The following is a 23,418-nucleotide window of genomic DNA, read 5'->3' on the forward strand; positions in this document are numbered from 1 at the left end:
AATAGGATCAATAAATCATATTATAAAAAGATAATAATAAATATAATACATAAAAATTATAATTATAAAAATATATAATATCAAACAAAAAAATAATAAAAATAATAAATAATAAAAAAATAGTTCATAGAAATAATAAGAATTTCATAAATGATACAATAACATATATAAAAAATAAAATTAGTAAAAAAAATAAATGTTAGTGAAACACAAAACTTAAGAATTGTTGCTTCTTGTAAACGATAATTTTGAGTATAAAATCATTTCTACCTTCATAAAAAAAATAGTCAAACCAAAAATTGAAATTTTAAAGAAGTTGGAACTTGGAACATACTCTTTTCCTTCTAACATGTTTGTCAAACACATCCTTAATTATTGAAAATACATTTAATAAAAATTAAGAAATTTAAAACAAAATTAAAATAAAAATATAAAAGCCAACGAGTTATAATTCAAATGGAATAATCTCTTTTTTATTTAAAAATCTCGAATTCGAATCTCACTCTTAATTTAAAAAAAAATAAAAATATAATTTATCCTTTGATTTATTATTAGATAGAACAAAAAGCTAATCGATCATCATAGCATTCTCATATATTTTACGTCTAAAAACAACGTAAATAAAGTTAAAAAAATTTAATTTTAATTTTAAAATTTAAATTTTAAATTAATTAAATATAATCCTTATTTTAAATCTAAAATATAATCTATAAGACTACATTTGTTTACAGAGATAGGACATTGAGACAGAAATACAAAGACACAAAATCGTATTTAACAGAAGAGATAATGTATCCAGAGATATTAAATTGTGTCTATTCTAATAAAAATGACACAAAAACACTAACAAGAAACACAATTTATTTTCTATTTTTTCTTTTATTATTTTTGTTAATTTTTTATAATTATATTTTATTATTATTATATCTTTTATCTCAAATTTTTGAATAAAAAAATAAAAATAAATTAAATTTTCATAATTTATTTTAATTTATCATCAAATAAAATATAAAAAAATAAAATTTTATATCTCTATCCCTTATATCAATATCTTATTCTATTCTCAAAAACAAACACCGCCTTAATTATTGTTCACTCTGTTTGCAACTCTTATTTTTCACCTACCGATGTTAAAAAGAAAATGATTGGGTACGCCCCCTAACTCCTTTTTAATGAATGGCAGAGTAGCAGTGGCACTCTTTCCTATTTATACTCTCATAGGGGCCCTTTCCCATAACTCACACACACCAACCCTCCCTCAACACAAGAAGTAGAAAGGTGATGGTGCTTTCTGCTTTCTCTTCTCTCTGATTCTGATTCTGAGGCGTGTCTCTTCCTATTTCCAACTCCGGATCATGTTTATCTTGTTCACAACCACACACATGAAACACGCTTCCTTCTACTAATTTAATTTAATTACTCCAATAATTCAATTAATTAATAAATATCGTAGCTTCTAAGATATATAGCACTATATATATAAACTACATCTACCTCCCTGGATCTCTCCTTTCCCCTTTTCCTTTTCCCCTAAATTTCTCTGCATGATTCAATTGCTGAATAATTATCGACTTTTGCAGCTGGTGGTAGCGTAATTTGAGAGAAATGGAGAATGAGAAGGGGAAGAAGAAGTGGGAGAAGAGCTACTTCGATGTGATGGGATTGTGCTGCTCGTCGGAGGTGCCGCTCATAGAGAACATACTCAAACCTTTGCAAGGAGTCAAGGAGGTTTCGGTCATTGTACCAACTCGTACTGTTATTGTTATCCATGACTCTCTCATCATTTCTCAGCTCCAAATTGGTACGTTTTTCTTCTTCTTCTTCGCTTCCACGTCACTTTTTCCTGCATTTTTTTCATCGAAAAAATTTAGGGAATAACAACTTTTGTATTTTCTAGTCAGCACTTAACCATCAAAATAAAAGTGAATGATTTCTTACCATTAGATATAATCTCATACCATTAAAAATACTATTGATAGCCAATTAATAATTACAAAATATCAAAATTGCTAATCTCTAACGTTCCTCTTTTTCATCACCGGAAATATAAGTGTCTCTGTAATTTGCGTTTTCGATTTTGTTTTATTTTTTAATATTTTTTGTCTAAAAAACAAAAAATACTTAAAAAAACGCAAATTAAACACACTCTTTAATATTGTTTTAAATTTATTTATTATAATATATGCTTCATGTTTTATTCGTTTTTAATTTTAATACACAGTTATCCTAAATAGATTCATATATTTAAATAATTTTTTAGTAATTAGTTTAAAATTTAACTACTGATTTATGAAAATTAAATTGTTCTTTTGTTCAGTGTATGTGTATATCTCGTTATTATTAATTATTCACGTTTATATATTTAAAAAACCATTTTGGTTATCTGCTCTGACCTCTCAGTCAAATATATGTATATATAATAAGTTAGTAACTAACTAGTCTCTGATTTATTCCTTTCGCAATCATCATACGGTTTATGTACATTCCTTTAAAAAATAAAAAAAAAAGTGTCAGCATATTTTGTAATGTGTAGTTATTAATTAATTATTATTAAAATTTTAATAATATAAAATTATATTTTTTTATTAATTAAATATTGATTAAATTTTAATAAAAATATTAATATTCTTTTAAAAAACAAAAATTAATTTAGCATAACCCATGTGACCACCCCACGTCATTCATTTATTTCATGATACATCGAGTTAAGAATTAAAATCGTTTATTTAAAAAAAAAACAGGGAAAAGGAATATTTTCTTTCTGCTATGATGAGAGGATCACAATACTTAATTATTATTATTATTATTGCTTGGACCTCATTGGTTTCTACTTTCTAGATTTATGATATCATTTGTGGTAGGGCAACATTTAGTGGGAAGAGAAAAAAAAAAAAAAGAGGGTCGCTTTTGCCATCTTCTAACGTGCTTTCTCATACATATCTTTCTTTCTTCTCATACATAATATAAATAAATATATAATATTTTTCTTTCTTTCTTTCTCCCATAAATGAAGATGAGCACCGCACAATAGTTTGCCGTTTCCACATACTTTCCTTGCCTTGAACTGTTACGTGTTAGTATCAACAACGTCACGCATTATTCATAGTCATTAGTCATTACATACATTTATCACACAGAAACAAACAATTGAACGAGTTTTGCTTTTTTTTTTTATTGACTATGAATGTAATTTTGTCTCCTACCAAAAATAGGTGCATTATTAAGTAGTTTTTTTTTTTTTTTTTTTACAATATACTAAGATAGATTTTTTCCCCCCGAAATCTTGGCCTACCTGTTACTGCAACCATACTTTAAGGGGTGTGAATATAATGTCGGTAGACATTGACATTAAATATAAGCTATCTATACGAATAATCCACTATGAAGGCATAAATAAAGTTAGGCGGTTTTCTTTTTTACCTTTTGATCCCTTTTAGCTTTACTTACAAGGATGTGTTCGTTTTGTGCTCTGTTGTGTTGTGTTGTAATCCATTAACATTGTCTTCCAACTATGTACAATGTTGTAGCTTTTTTTTTTTTCAATTTCATGAATTTAATTGACTAACAATATAAGATAATTTTATACTATATATATATATATTAACTAAATTTTTTCTTAAAGACTACACCCTAGTAAAGTCAAAGTAATGAATGGAGTTAAATATTTCTGTAATATTTTTTTTTTCAAATATTAACAATACACTAAAATCGCAATCATAAAATAAAAGCTTAAGGAAAAGTATATGGAACCAAAATGTGACCAGCCAAAAAGTAAACAAAACCGTTTAATTAAAATCACTTTTTGAATAATATGTTTGAAAATCGCTCCTGAGATCACGAAGCACAAACCCAAACCCGATTTTTCATGGAATCCAAACACATTTTGGCTGATTTTTGGCTGATATGCTTTTGGTTCCCTAGTTGTTCTCAAAGCTTAATTGATGATGTTATTTATGGTGACAGTCAAGGTTCTTAATCAAGCAAGACTAGAAGCAAATGCCAGAGTGTATGGGGACCAAAAGCACCAAAAGCAATGGCCAAGCCTATACTCAATTGTGTGTGGTTTGCTACTTTTGCTTTCCTTGCTCAAGTTTGTGTACCATCCATTGCAGTATCTCGCTCTCGGAGCGGTTGCTGCCGGTATATTTCCGATCGCCTGGAAGGCTATTGTCTCCATCCAGAACCTTAGACTTGACATTAACATTCTCATGATCATAGCAGGTAAAATCAAAATCATTTACTACTTTTGCCTTTACATTAATTTATATTGCACTATCATATTGCTTTTCAATTAATTTGTTTTGCTGGCCGGACTTTGTTGTTAAATGTTGGATCAAATAATGTTTTTTTTTTTTTTTGTAATTAACGTTAAATAAACTCACATCATACACTTCTGTTAATTTTTCCTTGTTTGGAATAATTCAATGATTGTACACTAAAAAAAAGTAAATAAATATCTAGCTGTACATTTATCCTTGCCTAACTGCCTTCCCCTGGAAGGAAAAACAAACAAATAATAAAAGTTGCCGTTTGATCATAAAACCCGCATGCCAGCCAAACATAGTTTCACCTATTTTAAAAATGAAGTGCTATGTTTTTCATTAATAATTTAAAATTATATAAGATAAAATTAAATATTATAGTAAATTACACACACACAATGGTAATTTATATTGGTTAATTTTCTTATCAGTAGAGTCAGATCCTACTAAAATAGTTAGTGCTCTGCGGAAGCTGTAACTTTCTACTTTCAGTATTGGTGGAAGGATGGATAAAGTTGCTAAAGTGACGTGAAACGGACAAATATGACCTTAACTATGACTATGAGAGGCACTCTACCAAATCTTCTGAATAAGCAGATAAGAAAAGAAGTATATTGTAATGTCTTCTTGTGAATTGTGGAATGGAAAGTGAGGACCAGTAGGAGTGGAATCAAAATACATGTGATTTTTTTACATGACAATTGATTTTTTAATATGCAACTATGTGCAACTATAGACAATATCTTATTTCTATTTACAATTTTTTATTGACTTTTATACTCTTATTGAGACCCAACTTCAATCAAGATATTGAAACCACATCTTTTCTATTTTTTGAAAAAAGTTGACATACTTTTTTATGCATTATGATTGATGAGAATCAAATTTTCTTTTGCCTTAAACTTTTTTTCTCAAATTAAATAGGATAATGTTTTAATATTAAAAATATTGAAAAACTAGATCTCTAGTGGTGAAATGCCTATCAATAACTATGTATTTGTAAGTGATATCATCACAACTACCAACGAAAATCTGTGTTTGTTTCAACTTGATTACATCCACATGGGCAAAAACATTGATCTTTGTAGACCTGCATCATTAACTTGAATTCTTACAAGGAAGATTCAGTTAAGGTTAGGTGAGGCTGATGGTCATCGTTATTATTGTTTAACAGTTATTGGGACAATTGCTATGAATGATTATTTGGAGGCAGGAACAATAGTTTTTCTCTTCTCTATTGCTGAATGGCTTGAATCCAGGGCAAGCCACAAGGTACTTGTTTCATTTCTTTTTCATGCTTAATATTAGTGGACCCATACTTTGTGATGTTTCTTATTAGATAACTCAGACCATTGTTGTATCCTTTCCATGCTAAATATGAATGGACCATGTTCATGTTATGTTGTAAAGCCTTAATCAAAATGTAGTAGTTATGCTTCTCCTAATTAGATAGCTGTAGGGTGTTGGGAATAAGACACAATTCCCCCTTGAGAAAACACCTTTGACAGAGAAATAAAATAGACACAATCACAACACAAGAATTTAACGTGGAAACTCCAATTACCGGAGAAAAAACCACGGCCGTTGTCAAATGACAACCAGAGAATATCACTATGTGAAAATTGTTACAACACATAGACTTCTTTCTCTCACCGGCACCCCAGTACACCCACACTCTTTCAAAGCAAATATCTAACTACACCTCACAACACTCTCTAATCAAAGAGTACAGAGGAAAAGAAAAATCAGATACAAGCTTAAAGTGTTTCTGACTGGTGCAAAAACAAATGGAGAACTTAGCCTCATATTTATAGCCTAGGCCACCCACTCCATTTGCTATCCTAAGCAATGTGGGACTAATTCAACCAAATCCTAACAATCTCCACCTTGATTGAAATAGTCACACATCTTCAGCTTCCATTGTCAACACCGACAATTCTTTGCTGCCATTGTCTATACCGACAATCATAGTTCAGAGAACTATCATACTCCACCATGAAAGTATACTCACTTGGAATTAGACCACTCCAAGAATTTCGCCTTGGTACAGATCGAAACCTTGCTGAAAATTCATGGTGCAACTTCCAAATTGGCTTTTCCTGGAAGTTCTTCAGCCATCGACCTAACTCCGCCACACACCTTGCATCTCAACGCCAACCAATGCCCGTGTGCAATTGTGGACCTGATTGCCACAACTCATCCTTATCCATGGCAGTGCGGTAATACCATGAGGATACTTCTTGTCTTCTAGAGAACATCATCTTCTCTCATAGAGAGAGCAACCAGAGATCTTCTCCTTCAACGCCTTGTGCAAACCTGATTGTATCAACACATCCTTGACTTGTACTTGCCACAAGCCAAAATTGATTCTTCCATCAAATTTCTCTATTTCAAGCTTCACAGCACTTGAATATCCTGACATTGTTGCAACCGTATACTGGAATATTATAACTCAACTGTAGACCGTGCACTAGGAAGGGTCCCCAGGAAAGAGAGGTGGGTCACAATGGACACACTTAAATACCAAGTCTTTCCTTAGCCAGAACCTTTTCCAAACTGCACTCTCACAGAGTCACACTGCCTTCCAGCAACAACAACAGCAACCAAAGATCAACCTCAAGCCACAGGACAAAATTCTTTTCTGATGTGGAAGGTCAGACTAGGCTGCAACCACAGAGCATACTAAGAATAAATCCCACCGAACCGAAGCTCTGATACCACTTGTTGGGAATAAGACACAATTCCCCCTTGAGAAAACACCTTTGACAGAGAAATAAAATAGACACAATCACAACACAAGAATTTAACGTGGAAACTCCAATTACCGGAGAAAAAACCACGGCCGTTGTCAAATGACAACCAGAGAATATCACTATGTGAAAATTGTTACAACACATAGACTTCTTTCTCTCACCGGCACCCCAGTACACCCACACTCTTTCAAAGCAAATATCTAACTACACCTCACAACACTCTCTAATCAAAGAGTACAGAGGAAAAGAAAAATCAGATACAAGCTTAAAGTGTTTCTGACTGGTGCAAAAACAAATGGAGAACTTAGCCTCATATTTATAGCCTAGGCCACCCACTCCATTTGCTATCCTAAGCAATGTGGGACTAATTCAACCAAATCCTAACATAGGGACCATTGATCAAAGTAAAAAATGGAACTTCCATAAGAAAGGTCCCATAATATCCTTGAGTATTCTAGGACAGAAGATATAGAGACGTTGAAACGGAAAAAAGAAAAAAAAATTGTCCTCACCGTCCCCATATTTTGGAGGTAAGTCTTCCAAAGATGTCACGAGTAGCGGTGAAAAGTTAAAGACAGCAATCCTCAAGCATCAAAATCAGGGTACTTTGTCTAAATGTTCTCAAAAATCACTCTAAAGCTTCTCATTTTTAAAATTTATATGGATTCAGGCAAATGCGGTTATGTCATCACTGATGAACATAGCTCCTCAAAAAGCAGTGATAGCTGAAACAGGAGAGGTTGTTGATGCTGATGAGGTCAAAGTCAACACGATCTTAGCAGTGAAGGCAGGGGAAGTGATCCCAATTGATGGTGTGGTTGTTGATGGAACCTGTGAGGTTGATGAAAAAACTTTGACAGGGGAATCATTCCCAGTAGCAAAACAAAAAGACTCAACTGTTTGGGCTGGGACCATTAACTTAAATGGTGAAGTTTCCAACTCTGAGTTACTATTTGTCAAATTATTACTCATTGGTACCTGTATTTTTGGTACTTTGTCAAATTGTTTATGCTAATGTCATTTTGTGATTGGTTATACAAAGGTTACGTTAGTGTTAAAACTACTGCATTGGCTGAGGATTGTGTTGTGGCTAAAATGGCAAAGCTTGTGGAAGAAGCTCAAAACAGCAAAACCAGCACTCAGAGATTGATTGACAAATTTGCCAAATTTTACACCCCTGGTTAGTTAATTACAATTTTCAGCTTTTTATTTTAAGAATGTTTAAGTGCTCATATTTGAACACACTTTTAATACTATGCTGTTACTATCAAAGGCTTGTTAAGTGAAAAGATAAAATGTCATTTTCACATGCATTTCAATATTTGCCACACTTTGCGTGCACGCCCTTGATTAGTTAATTCCTTATTTTCTTAATTAAACCATTGTATTACTTTTTTAAAAAACTTTCCTACTCTTAATTTTCACATGCATTGTATTACTTTTTTAACTCTTCAATGCACTGGACGAAGTAAAAACTTTCCTACTCTTAATTTTCTTAATTAAACCATTGTATTACTTTTTTTTAAAAAAAAAAATTCTTCAGAAATTTTGATTATGAAGTTGCTTTTTTTGGGGGGCCATGAATTTGATTTTTAAAGGGAAAAAAGAAAGTATGAAAAAGAATTCACATCAATTGATAAATCTTTTCCTGAATGAATGGTGTTTCTGGTTGTGAATGTGGCTAAAAAATAAAAAATGAATTCAGTTTCATTGGCCTTACATTTTAATGTTATTATTTTCAGCTGTTGTAATCATATCAGCACTAGTAGCTGTGATTCCAATTGCATTAAAAGTACACGACAAGAAACACTGGCTTCATTTTGCACTTGTTGTCTTAGTAAGTGCATGCCCATGTGCACTTATCCTTTCAACACCAGTTGCTACTTTTTGTGCCTACACAAAAGCAGCTACGTCTGGTCTCCTCATCAAAGGTGGTGATTATCTTGAAACACTTGCAAAAATTAAGGTCATGGCTTTCGACAAAACTGGTACCATAACAAAGGGGGAGTTTGTGGTGACAAATTTTGTCTCTCTTTCAGATGACATTGATTTGAACACATTGCTTTACTGGTGAGGACCCTCCTCTTTCTCCATCTTCCTTGGAGATGTGAATTTATTTTGTATATATGTTAAAGACAAGTCACAAATGATATATTTAAGGCTTATGTCTTTAGCCCGTGTAAAATAGGTTATTTTTACTTTAGTCCCTATATTTTCTGAAATTTACTTGATTCCTATAATATCGTAACTTAACATTAAATCTAGATGATATGACTAAGATCTTAATAATAGAAAAAAGAGGGACTAGACCAAAACAAAAATTTTAGAGGGACCAAAATCAAAAGCAAAATGACACATTAGAGGACTAAAAACATATATAGATATATACGGAATGTCGGAATCTAAGATATGCTAGCTTTAACAAATTAAAATGTTTCAGGGTGTCAAGTATTGAGAGTAAGTCAAGCCATCCATTGGCAGCAGCTATTGTTGATTATGGAAGGTCTCTCTCCATTGAACCAAACCCAGAAAATGTTACAGAATTCGAAAATTTTCCTGGAGAAGGAATATATGGAAAAATTGAAGAGAGACTTGTTTACGTTGGAAACAAAAAAATTGCAACTAGAGCTGGCTCAGAAATAGGTGAATGTCTTTCTCATATTTACTTTGATATTACAAGTTGCAGAACTCATTTCAATATTCTGTTTCCAGCTTTGTGGAACTAAAGTGAGTATTCATTGTGATGATTTTGTTTCATAGTGCCTGCAATGCATGGTCAAATAGGAAAGACCACAGGATACATATATTGTGGAGCAACCCCAGTTGGATTCTTCTCTCTATCGGATGCTTGTCGAACCGGTGTTCCAGAGGCAATAGCTCAGCTCAAGTCATTGGGAATCAAAACTGCTATGCTCACTGGAGACAGTCAAGGAGCTGCTATGCAAGCACAGGAACAGGTTTGTGATTTTAATTTTATACGGTTGTACATAATTTAATAGTATCATATCCTATATTTTAAAAATGTAAAACCTAGTGGACTTAAATTATACTCTATGACAGATGAATTGGACTAATTTTTAATGTTGCAAGAATCATAGAACCTCAGAGATAAATGATAAGAGTGGCAGAAGTAATTTGAATTTCATCTTACAGCTAGGGAATGCTCTGGAGTTGGTCCATGCAGAACTTTTGCCAGAAGACAAGTTAAAGATCATCACAGAATTCAAGAAGGAAGGGCCAACAGCAATGGTTGGAGACGGTTTGAATGATGCGCCGGCGTTAGCTACGGCTGATATAGGAATCTCAATGGGGATTTCAGGTTCTGCACTGGCTAGTGAGACTGGGAACATAATTCTTATGTCAAATGACCTTAGGAAGATTCCCGAAGTGATTAAGCTTGCGAAAAAGTCGCATAGGAAAGTGATACAGAATATCTTTTTGTCTGTGATTACCAAGGCTGCAATTATTGGTTTGGCCATTGGTGGTCACCCACTTGTTTGGGCTGCAGTTCTTGCTGATGTTGGAACATGTTTGGTTGTCATCTTGAACAGCATGTTACTCCTTAGAGGAGAACATAATCATGGAGAACACAATCATGGAGAACACAAGCATGGAAATCATGACCATGGAACACACAAACATGGAGGGAACAAGCATGGTGAACACAAGCACGGAGGAAAATGTTGTAGACCTTCCCCTGAAGTTCATGTCCAGAAAGATGTATGTGGTGGAACCGATGGTGACTCCTCTCATCATCATGATCATCATCATGGAAAATTCTCTCATCATCATCACCACCACCATCACCACCACCATCACCACGAACAACTACATCAACATAAACATCATAGCCATAAGCATTGTGGCTCAGAGGAGACAAAACAGGTGTCTCTGCCTCAGAAGTGTGCCTCTGAGACGTGCTCCTCAAAGAATGAACCCTGCCCTTCGGATTCAAGATTAGATGGAAGTGTCAAGCATCATAATGTCATGGGAAGTCATGAACATTGTAAGGGAAAAGATGAATTTCATGAACATTGTAAGGGTCATCAGAAGCATGATCATATTGAAGACCATTGTCGTTCAGAAACGCACAATGTTATTCCAAATGCAGAAAACAATGGTGCATTACATAGTTCTCATTGCCATGGGACAGAGCACTGCCACAAAGAGACTGACATAGCTACTCATGAACAGGAATCATCACATAGTTCTCACAATCACATGATCCATGGTTGTGAAAATCCAAAAGGCCACAACCCGGATCGAAATTCAGGTTCCCATTTTGAAATTGAGAAGGCAGGGACAAGTGAAATAACTATTGACATAGATGATGATGTCGAATCGGCCTCAAAGCACGGCTGCTGCATGGAAGAGGAAGAAAACGATTCGTACTGCGATGGTTGCTCGGACAAATGCAAAGAACTTCCAGTGGCTTGTGATTGCGAGGGCTCAAATGAGGCACAAGTCATTAGTTCATGCTGTAGCAGCAATGAGGGAACTACAAAAGAATGCAGAGATTCCACAATTGTGCATGCTTGTATTAGTCTAAACAAGAGAGGGTATGGGGGTTGGGGATGCTGCAAGAGTTACATGAAGGAATGCTGTGCCGAGAAGCATAGACATTCTGGTGCCGGTTTTGGAGGAGGTTTGTCAGAGATCATTACAGAATATGTTTAGGTGTATAATAGCCTTTCTTTTCTTGAATATGATGAAATGAAAAAGATATCATTACATGCAATGATGCAATGCAAGATTATATTGGTCATTGCTGATAGTATTGTAAATAAATAAAGGAAAGTTAGTTATGTGATCACAACTTGGTGGAAGCAACCTCCTCCAATTTTGCCAAGGTGGTATTGTCTAGACTAAACAGAAACATTCATCAGCATTAGCACTGTGGCAACAACATTTGAAGATTTAGTTAATTTATAGGTTAAACATTGGTAGTTATGGTGGTAGTCACTTCTTGTCATTTTAGTTTTACATTAAAGGTGTTGTATAGATATATAAGGTATTACTTAGGCTCAGTTGTTTGGGTAAAGGGCCCATCTTCTCTTTATTCATGAAATCATGTTAGTGATATTACATATTGTACTAATTTTGTGTTTTATTGTGATATGCTGATAAACTAACCACACTTCGATATCTATGACTGTGATTTAGTTTACGTTTTAAAGTGATATATGAGAGGTTAGTTCAATTTTTCCTGTTATTCTGTGAAAATTCAAATATATTGTTGGTGGCTATTAAATATTCATCATTATTATCTAATCAATCATTTGCAAACCATGCCGTATAAGTGTATAACAAAACTAATATCAGTTACACTAATTTTACTTAAATTTTTTTTGTGAGCAATACTAGGGCCAGCAACTTTTGTGATTAGTAGTCATCAAATAGCCATCAAATGATGATTTAATGGTGTGAGATTGGTATGAGATTTCATTCAATGGCTCACCTTTTTCTGCTGGTTACATGCTCGCCAAAATTCAATAAAATTGCTGGCCCCTAGACTTTTTCTTTTTTTTGTACATTATTTGCATGAAAGTAAAGTTTATTCGATCTAAAGTCACCACAAACAATCATATTTAATTACACTACTTTACCCATGCATTGATGGTATTCCTTTTCTTTTCTTGTTTTTTTTTTTTCACCAAGCATGCATTGATGGTATTCCTTTTTCCTTCTTGATTTTTTTTCCCTGCAAACCTAACTTGGAAACTGAAAATGATTCTAGCGAGGATTCTCCGGTTTCGATTAATATCACATCTTATATATATTATAACAAAGTAAGAATAAATAATAATAAATTAAAGAAAATAAGAAACTCTTATACGATAGTTATTACTTATTATAAGTAAGAGTTAACGTTGTAAACATTTTATACAATCATATGATCACATTCGTTAATTCTATATCTTATTTGTAAGTTAATTAACTTAATTATAATAAATTAAATACAATAATTCGAAATTAATCCATGTGGCTCATAACTTAGCCAGCCCAAGCCCAATGTTATTATTTGAATTTCTTTGCATGATATATATCATGTAATGTTGAAACCGATTAAAAGTAACAAATGATTGCAAAGGTTATATTATCTAGTTTACCAAAAGACAAAAAGAATTATCATTACATGATCTTATTATTTTTATATGTTTTAGAAATCAAGTTAAAATTTTTAATATTTTAAAAATCAAATTAATTCTTAATCATTAATTCAGGAACATCATGGTCACAACAGTCAATGCATGCACTTGTGCAAAGACAGTAGAGAAAGGGAAAATCAAATTGTTCTCTTATAGAATATATAGGAACATAAATGAGTGGGGCGTTTGATAGAGAATCTGTATTGTAGCTTAGACTGATAAACTATGATGCATGGACACCGATACGGATACAGGGACAATACGATATAGGACACGTTGATACGCGAATTTTAAAATTTTATATGACATGAGAACATGCATACATATAAAATATAAAGTATTTTTTAAATAAATCGTAATGATATTTTGATATTTTATTGATATTAAAATATAAATTAAAATTTTTAATTATTTTTAATGTTTTATTTTAATTATATCAAGTATTTAAAATATTTTTTTATTTTAATAAATAATAATATATACTATATCTAAATTTATTTTAAAAATATATGTTAAGAATAAGACTGGACACGCTGACACGTGATGGTATTTAGGTGTGTCCGAAAAAAAAATTTTATTAAGACACGGTTGAATACAACAGATACACACGTGTCAAACGAGTGTCGGTGAATATCATGTCCAAAATGTATCTGACACGCAAACACAACAACTTAACGAAGTGTCCGTACTTCATAGATGATACCCTATACTATGAGATTCACTTATGAGGATCTGTATTGATGAGATTCTAGGGAGCATTTATGTATAGAGAAGAAATTAGGTTATGATTTATATGCTCATAATATAACAATGTTTGTGGATTATACATGTGGAACCCTAAATTATTGTCGATATTAGATTCTCGATGATAATGCCATATCAAAAACAGGGGGCAGCCATCAATAATCCTTTTGCTTCCATCCCTAATTATTCTATTCCCACAACCATAACCATTACTTATATTTTAGGATTTAGTTAAATTTAAGACTATAATTTTTTTAAAAATTTTTTAATGTATTTAATATATAAATTTAATTTTTATACATACAAAATATTTTTATACATGTATATCGATTAATAAAAATAATTATTTTTTATATTAACTACGTAAATAGTTATTTATAAAAATGTGATTATATAATTAAAAAAATATGTAAAATATTGAACACGTTATGAGTATCAAAAACTAAACTATTTAATTAATATATATTAAAATTACAAAATATTTATCAAGTAGTTTTTCATAATATTTTTAATTAATATTTTCAGAATGCATATTAGTAAGACTATAATTTTAGAATAATTTATTTTTTATATAAGTTATATATTTATTGTTATACCATATGTTATAATAATAATAATAATAATAATAATAATAATAATAATAATAATAATAATAATAATAGAGCTAGTTAAACTTGGCCAAATCAAAGTTGATTCCTATGCATTCATTGAAGAAAGGTTAATTTCGGTATGAAGTCCAAGGCCAGCGTGTAGTGTGGAAGCATATAAAGATTCCCACCGTTGACAATATGTGATTTTGAGCTTTGACCTTGCGACCATGCTAAGTTGCCAACTCATCATATTTGCGACCCCACATACATACGTGTCGTCTTTCCACACATCCCCTTTTAACTTTTTCTATGTAAATTCTTAATTATCGGGTGAAAATATTCGATTGCATGCAGAATCATATCTTATACATTGGATGAGAAATCAAAATGCCGATTCAATAATACGAGTTATAGTTTAAATGGTATAATTTTTCTATTTTTATTTAAAGATTTTGAATTCAAATTCTACTCTTAACTTAAAAAAAAAAATCGACTGAATGATTAAGTGGTAGCAATTATACATAAATTTCACAAGAACAAAAACAGTACTATTAAGTCAACTATCACACGTAACCAAAACCGGAAATTTGATTCCAAAACATGGTTTTGGATAAGAAGCAGCAGCATGTGATAATGTATGGTTTTGTAAGAATTCTTTAGGGAATTGTCATTATCAACTATATGATATAGTTATATTCTTTTCATTGATCTTCTCATCCGCCTATAAATACGCTACAATGGTGATGATCTTAGTCCATGCAATCTCCTACTTATATATATGAGGGCAGATGCAAAATGCATGAGATATGATTGTTGAAATTAAACTCAAAGGGCGCGAGTGCCTTGCATGAAGGGATAGAGAGAGTGTACTTGAGCCAAGGATGACTTGCCGGCATCTTCGGTTAAAAGTTGCCGGTGTCTCCCTGGCTCATGTTCGCTCCTTTTCCTCTCATATAAGACTCTCAGAGTGCATAACATTATTCAGTGGCTTACTTATGCTATATATGCATGTTATTTAATTTATGAAAGTTTGATCTAAATTGGAGGTTTGGTTTTGGGACTGGTGTATTCTTTTCTCGCAACTTACTGACCAAGAATTCCTTCTTTTCCCAACCACTTTGCTCTTTTAATTTCAGGCTGGAATGGAATAGCAAAATCTGTGATTATCATTCATATGATTGATACCTGAGACGTCACTTATTTTTTTTTGAAGTAAAGAGCTTAACACAACAAAGTGGAACATAAAACATAACAAAGAATAACCGACAACTCTAGTCATGACAACCCCCTGTTATCTTGGGCATTGCCATCAACAACCATATAGTTCACCACCATTCCACTCATCGGAGAGCAAGAAGGATCTACTAATAATATCCACCACACTTGAACCTTGATTCCTGAATATCCTATCATTTCGTTCTAGCCAAACCGTCCAGATAACAGCAAAGAAGCCAATCACCCACCTCCTTCTCTCACCTCTTCTTACTACAACATTCGTCCAGCTTTCAAAGTGTTGTTTGAGTGTACCAGGCATGATCCATCTCCTTCCAAGAGCGATATGAAAACATAGTACGAACCATTCTCGTATATATTTTTGGTACATTTTTCAAGCAGTGCCAGATATAATAGAATTTCATTTTTCTCTTTTTATACTGTAGTCACTTATTCTTCTTAACTATAGGAGTATGAATATGATAAACATATTCATATTTATTTCCCTTACTCCTGTGGTTAAAAAGCGCAAGTAAGAGATTAAGTTATTACTTCTTTTTGTCAAAAATAGATAAATAAGACTTCATTTTCTTTTGAGTTAGCTGATAATTAATATTTACACATCCCAAGTGGTAAATTTGAAATTCATAACCTATAAATAAATTAACAATGACAAGGAACCATAACAATGACCTAAAGGCTAAAAACAATGACAAGGAGCCAACAACATTGCATCAAAGTAATGCATTAAGAATTGAACACCGAATTTCAGAACGGACAGCAACGTGTAACGTTATATTTCCAACTAAACAATTTGCAAGTTTTACAAAGATCAACAATGACATGATGAGCTTATACGATTCCCCCAAATTTTTTCATGTAATTAGAAAATCTGGATAGCCCAAAATGGAAGGAAAGGAAAGGAAAGAAATGAAAAAGAAAGAAAAAAGTGGTGTCATCCACATCCATATCCATCCCTTCCCAAGGAAGTAACACTAAATAGTTAGCCTCCTTTCCACATTAGACCACACTGCAATGCCAGTTTCGCTATGGTTACACCGATATCTGTGGCTGGTGGGCGATCAAAGCCTTCAACAATGCTGTAATTTACAAGTCTCATGCCATATGACTGACTATGAGAAACCAAGAAGGGGGCCGAAAGCGATAGCAACGACTTCTCCGACCAAAGAATAGATCAAAATATAGCTGCCTCAAGGCGTTGAATAATTGGAAAATAGATGCAACAATTTGTCCAACGTTTCAGGAGTGAATTTCCTAGCAAACAGGTAGCATGGTTTCTGAACCCCATTCCATAAGCAAGGCCAACTTTGCACTTCTCTCTGCACCAAGACAAGACATACTAAGCATCCAAAGCTGGTTGATTCATCTTAGTAAAACACTAAAACACAACGAAATATCAGCATACCTTCTCATCACTGGTGACGTGGATACTAACATCGATCGACTGCAAATACCAAGAATTATTGTCAATATCCATGTAACTTGAAAACAATTTGAATAGCCAACGATTAGTTGACAGACTTGCATGGTTACAACCCACTTTTAGCTAAATAATTATTTTGGTCAATACAAGTTAGGTTTACGGTTAACTAGGCCTTCTATCCCCGATCTATCTACTTCCTAGAAAGATGAAAATGGGATTTGTACGTTACAGTCGTAGTAGGGACTATACCGTAATATTTCTCAAGAGCTCATAAGTAACATCGTGCTCCCTATATGACTTTGGATGCCACTTTCTCTCAGACCAGTCAACATGAGTTACTGACCAGTTTGCAATTCCCCCTGGATCAACCATCTAATTGACAGACATAAACCAATTAGCTAAAGGTGGAAGACTGTTTAATAACAGAAGAACTGCATTACAATCGAAATTCTCACCTGGAAGAAGGTTGGCAAGTAATGCTCGTCTGCAATGCAATTCCTCCCTTCCAAACCAGGCTGTGATATTAGGACTCACATGTTAGTATGGCAGTCATACTAGGAAACTTCAAACATGGGAATCATAACAAACTTAGATGATCCAATCACCATAAACTGAAATGCTAAAAACGTTAAAAACAACTTCACCTGACAGTAATCCCGAAACTTTGAGTAATACAGGTTATCAGCCATAACTATGATAGCATGCTGCCTCTTCATGGAAAACCACTGCAAAAGAAGTTAATGAGGTGAAGACACATCTAAATGTGTGACATATGTTCATGACCTATGATAATAACATATCTAACATTTTTGAGACACCAAGCATTAGATTACAGTACACAACAACACAAGCAATATCAAATTGCAATTCAATGTTGATTTGGATATCAAAATAAGTAAATAAATAAATAAATAGAAGTGAAGGGCTTCACACAAGATCAAAAAAATAGTATTATTGAAGATTTATTCATCATGTTTTTATGACAAAAGAATGAAAGATTTTCAAGTGTAACAAAATAAATAAACAAAATAATGATGGTTACTTCTGTTTTACCCAGTTAGCATCCAGTGGAAGGGACTACCGCAAAATGTAGTAGCCAATGTACTTTGTTGGCGTTTCGTATTCTTTTATTGCAATAAGCAAACAGTTCAAAATGTTAAAATATAAACACCAACGTGATCTTAGCAAGATTATACCTGTGCACCCTTTCTGAAGTCCTTCACCTCGACTTCGGGTAACATGTGATCTGAATACCTGCCATTGCCATGAGGGCCAGGATCCTTAAAGCTAATAAGAAAAACAAAACTCACATTAGTAAAGTACATCAAGTAATGGTAGAATGCAGAGAAAGTGCTATCAACTCAGAGAAAACCCAAAAGGGACTAATCTAATACTTCTTGACATACCAGTCAACAAAGCTGATATTTGAATACATCAGATAGTTGTAAACATAGTCAAAATTATACAGTGGTACACAGCTGCAAAACCAATACAAACAAATCAGAAACTGAAAAAAACAATTTTAACAGTTACTCACCTTGAAACAAAACTAAAAGCATTCTAATAGCTCGTTACCTATCAGAAAGTAAAACAAAGTGCATGTTGTCAGGGTCTTGAAGGGCATTTGCCAATAGCCGTCTCTCAGCATCAACCATAGAAATTTTCCCCCACACCACCTAAAACAAGATGAATTCCTATTAGGAGAGCCACACACTGGAAAACCACATATTAAAGGAAAACACCGGATAGTTACAACTTAAATCACTATTTAGAGCCAACACACTTTAACTTGGAAATAAATTATTCAGCAATGGTTGCAAAAGATTTTTAAACATATGTAATTCACTAGATCAATTCCTTTTCTATCACAATGACTCCTGTCCTATGCCAAAAAAGGGTCTCTATTCTTACAACAGTCTTGATCAGACAATCAATCTTTAATACACACACACACACACACACAAAAGCATTTAAAACAACAACAACAAAGCCTCAGCCCACTAGGTGAGGTCGGCTACACAAGCATTTAAAACCATTATATACATTGGTGAATGTAAATCTGAACATACAAGAGAAAAGAGTACAACCATAAATGATTAGCAAACTGAATACAAGACAATATGCACCTGGTCACTGCGTATATCCCGATCAACAAAATAACGGCTCTCATGAACTGGTTTGGTCTTGGATGCATGCACATAGACAGAGAACTTCCCTTCATGACCCTGACAAAAAGGAGAAGAGCATCTTCCAGGTAAATGCATACTCAAACATGGATGGGTTCATATTTCAGAAGCAAAGTTAACACAGTACCAACCAATAAAATACATGAACAAACTGCAGCTTTTCATTCATTTCAAAACACTTATCAAGAATTCATTAACAAAAACATATTTCATATCTCAGATGGTGTAACTATGCCGTAGAAAGTCTAAGGGTTAATGCTAGAAGTAGTAAGCAATTTGATTTAGCACCAAAGGCTAGGCCGCCCAATGTTGAAGCAGGTCATCTGTCAGAGATGTTTCCAACACCTTTCATTGACTGAGGGAAAAAGGAATGTGAATTATGTTGGAAGAAATAAGCATATCTATCGCATTATCAATTAATTACAAATGCAATGTTATATAGTAGTAAATTTTAATCATGGACTGCTCAAATTAAGTTAAACCATGCCAAAAATAATAATAGAAAATAAATATTGCATATCATTTTCCACAAACAAGGAGGACACTGCTATCAGTGCCTGTGGGGAGGAGAAGCAAAAGACAGATTCTCTTAACCATTCCAACTCAGGTTTCTTAGTAATATGACTGTCGACTAGCATTTCAAATACAAGAATATTCAAGACATGAAGATAGATTTCAGCTTGCAAAAAGCCAATTCTCCTACTGATTTTGTTTTATTAAGGGGGGAAAATGCAATTATCAACTATACTATTAAACTGGCCATCTTTTTAACATTATAGATTTTACAATTCAAAGTGTCACATATATTTCAAAGATGACAATGCATTAATTGCCTTAGAAAGAGAAAGAAAAGAGCTTGAACAGACCAACATAGAGAAGTGAAAATTTCTTACTTGGAAAAACTTGTCCCACAATCTTTCAAATGGCAGATCACCAGGTGACAAAAACATGAAGGCAAGTTTTGGGTTTTTTGAAACAATTGGCGGTGAGCTCAAAATATCCCTAATCACAGCACGTGATGCAATCTCCTCATCTGTGTATACTCTAGCCGGAACAGGCGGAAGCCAAGCAGAAATACTCTTACACCCTCTAGAAGAGAAAAAACAGGCTGTACTGCTATGTGGTGGGTAGATATAAGCACACATTAGAAAGACGCATACAAATAAAACCAGGACAATAATCCACATTGGTTTCCTCATGGGAGGACGGTGGCGACTCCCCGGCATTATTTGCATATCACCCATGCTTATATGCCAACCTTTCGATGTCTTCATCTAAGTTAATATGACACAGTTCTCAAACCCCCGTAATCTCCTTTTGATCCGCATTTACCATCACTTGAACACGCAGAAATCCCAACATACACCCTTTAATGACCTCAAGCAGATTGATACAGAAAGTTCTGAGAAAACAAATTAAGCATTGCATTAGCAAACAAAACCTATCAAATCCAATTTCACAGTAACATCCACAACTAGTAAACTAATAACCACTCTGGCGTCTGTAGTATCATTCTGGAATGATGAGGTATATACCAGACATAAAAAACGCATGCACGAAACATGGGAAAAAGCATAAAATATTTAATGATCAAATCCAAATATAACTTCATGTTAGCAATACTTGCAAGTTCCAAAGGGTACAAAGTCTTTAGAGTAGCCTAACGGACACAAAACATCCTTAAACATATGTCTTCTACCAACGACCGGCACCGAAAAAAGAAGAAAATAAAAAATCGAAGCTTTAGTTCAAAAATTGTAACAACAACCACGGGTCAAACACCAAATAGACATGGGAAGCCCCTCCCCTGTTTGGTAACAGAGAAAGTACAAAAAGCAGATACTTTATTGAAAAAGAAATAGCTTGCAAAACACTAAACAATCTCACCTAATTTATACACACCACAACAACAAAAACGAAAAACATAATTAAATACATAAAGAAAAACGGTTCCTTTCTCTTCTCTTCTCTTTCCTTTCCTTAGACTCCAATCCCTCCCTCCCCAACCCCCAAAAAAAAAAATCAAATCAAGAGTCTCTCTTTCTCTCTCTCTCTCTCTCTCTCTCTCTCTCTCTGAGCAATGGGAAAGAGAGAGGAAGTAGTACCTGGCAGAATCGCAAGAAGGAAGATCAATGATTGACGTAAATCTTATGGTTTTCAATGGAAGATCTCTCAGAGAGGAATGGAACGGGTGAAGAAAGATCTAGGGCAAAAAACGCTGTAGAAACCACTATCGATCGATTTCAAAAAATTGAAATAATAATAATAACAATTTAAAAAAATAAAAGAGAAGAATCGATGCTTTTTTTCACCCCCTCTCTATCTCTGTGTTTCTTTGCCTGGGTTTCTCTTTCTATTTCTCTTTCTCTGTTTCTCTCTCTGTGTTTTTGCTTTCCGCAAAGACGAAGAAGGATGAAAGGCTCGGATTTTTTTTTTTTTTTTGGGCAGTGGTCCGAGCCAACCAGAATAAAATTCATTTAAATAAATAAAATAATACAAACTTGACTCCGATTGGTCAATTGGTCAATTTTATACGTTATTTCCATTATTTATATTATTTCAGTTTCAATAAAATACATGGGATTGTTAAATTTAAATGTGATTTCTTTTTTTTTTTATTAATTTATGCACATTTTTTAACAAAACTGTTTTATTTCAACATTTAATTGATTTTTGTGAACGATCGAAGATAAAACTCTTCATTAAAAAAACTCTTCATGTTAATGAGTTATAGTTCAAATGACATAGTCTCTCTATATTCAATTAAGAAGATGTGGTTCGAGTCTCCTATCTTTAAAAAAAAAACTCTTCATTAACTTAAAATAAGCTACCATAACTGATTTAATAAACAAAATTAGAATAAATTAATTTTGATATATCCTCAAGAATTTGGTTAATATGTATTAGATTCTAAATTCAAAGTTGAAATATTTTGGATTATGATCCTCATGTAAAATCTTAAAACCCTCTCTCAAAAAAAAAAAAACTGCAAAAAATAAGATCAGAAATTCCACTTCAAAATTTATAATTATATATTACCACAATATTAAAAATAAGACTATGTGCTTACGATTTTTAAAAAATAGAAATATTTTTAAAATACATAAAAAGTAAAATTTTTTAAAAATAACTTATATTTATCAAAATTAAAAAATTTAATATAATTTCATACATAATGCTATAATTTTTAAAAAATAAAAATTTTTCCAAACAAATTCTAAGTATAAACAAATTTTAGTGCTGCAATAATATCAAATTAAAATATAATGGCTATGTGAATACGTAATTTTTTTTGTATGGAACAATTTTTTTTACAGAGACTCGAATCTTTAATCTCTTAAGTGAATATGGAGAAATTATGTATTTATTTAGGTGCTGTTATTTTGATAAAAAAAAGATTTTTTTTAATGAAATTTTTTTTATTTTTTAGTGTGTTTGACAAATTTTTAGTAGTAAAAATAAAAACACTAAAAAATATAAAAAAAAATATTTTTAAGAAGCTGTAATTTACATTTTTTTTAAAAAAAAATATGTTTTTCATATAATAAATAAACAAAAAAGTATTTTTATATTATTATACCCAAACATAATTGATAAATAAAAAGATCTTTTTGTATGAGATATTCAAATATAAAATTACTTTTACTTTTACGTAAGATTTTCTATCAAAAAAATTTTATTTTTATAAACTCACTCAAACAAGCTCTATATCATTTGAGGTATAATTTATTGACGTATGAGAACAACTTTTGCTACTTTTTACTTTTATTCATTTATTAATTATTACATTGAAAAGAAATATTATAGCAAAATTGTGAATATAAATAATTTGCTTTTTAACAAATTATTTTTACCTATAAGATTTAGAATATTAATAAATTTACTTTTCAATAAAATAAATTAGTTTTGTATTCACAAAAAGTTAATAATTATTATTTTGATTCATAGAATTTATTACTACGGCAATAAATTTATTTATGAATAAAATTAACATTTAATATTCGTAGTTTCTCTTTTTCTATCTTTCTATCGAATTTACGTTTTAGTGTGTAGGGAACGACGACCCAATAATGCCCCA

At 32.5% G+C, this 23,418-nt stretch overlaps 2 protein-coding genes across 4 annotated transcripts; one reads left to right on the forward strand and one right to left on the reverse strand.

Moving 5' to 3' along the window:
• Positions 1–1,082: 1,082 nt before the first annotated feature.
• On the forward strand, positions 1,083–12,162 carry LOC112723590 (putative inactive cadmium/zinc-transporting ATPase HMA3). Of its 3 annotated transcripts, XM_072207767.1 has the most exons (11): positions 1,236–1,278; positions 1,581–1,801; positions 3,964–4,221; positions 4,697–4,871; positions 5,437–5,534; positions 7,686–7,941; positions 8,058–8,195; positions 8,758–9,085; positions 9,456–9,658; positions 9,776–9,972; positions 10,169–12,162. In XM_072207767.1, the coding sequence occupies exons 5-11, from the start codon at positions 5,454–5,456 to the stop codon at positions 11,690–11,692; spliced, it is 2,727 nt and encodes a 908-aa protein (XP_072063868.1). In that variant the 5' UTR covers positions 1,236–1,278; positions 1,581–1,801; positions 3,964–4,221; positions 4,697–4,871; positions 5,437–5,453; the 3' UTR covers positions 11,693–12,162. The 3 variants fall into 3 exon arrangements, with proteins under 3 accessions (XP_025630794.1, XP_072063868.1, XP_072063869.1); XM_025775009.3 differs by lacking the exon at positions 4,697–4,871 and having other exon boundaries at positions 1,083–1,278; XM_072207768.1 differs by lacking the exon at positions 4,697–4,871 and having other exon boundaries at positions 5,437–5,722; positions 7,405–7,941.
• Positions 12,163–16,476: 4,314 nt separating this feature from the next.
• Positions 16,477–21,843, reverse strand: LOC112723591 (glycosyltransferase BC10). The gene is made up of 11 exons (XM_025775010.3): positions 21,446–21,843; positions 20,234–20,742; positions 19,281–19,379; positions 18,730–18,830; positions 18,561–18,632; positions 18,351–18,441; positions 17,799–17,879; positions 17,610–17,669; positions 17,404–17,526; positions 17,137–17,175; positions 16,477–17,050 (listed from the first exon to the last, which is right to left on the reverse strand). The coding sequence occupies exons 2-11, from the start codon at positions 20,612–20,614 to the stop codon at positions 16,922–16,924; spliced, it is 1,176 nt and encodes a 391-aa protein (XP_025630795.1). The 5' UTR covers positions 20,615–20,742; positions 21,446–21,843; the 3' UTR covers positions 16,477–16,921.
• Positions 21,844–23,418: the final 1,575 nt, after the last annotated feature.

The sequence above is a fragment of the Arachis hypogaea genome, chromosome 11 (genome assembly GCF_003086295.3).
Source record: "Arachis hypogaea cultivar Tifrunner chromosome 11, arahy.Tifrunner.gnm2.J5K5, whole genome shotgun sequence".
Classification (NCBI taxonomy): Eukaryota; Viridiplantae; Streptophyta; class Magnoliopsida; order Fabales; family Fabaceae; genus Arachis; species Arachis hypogaea.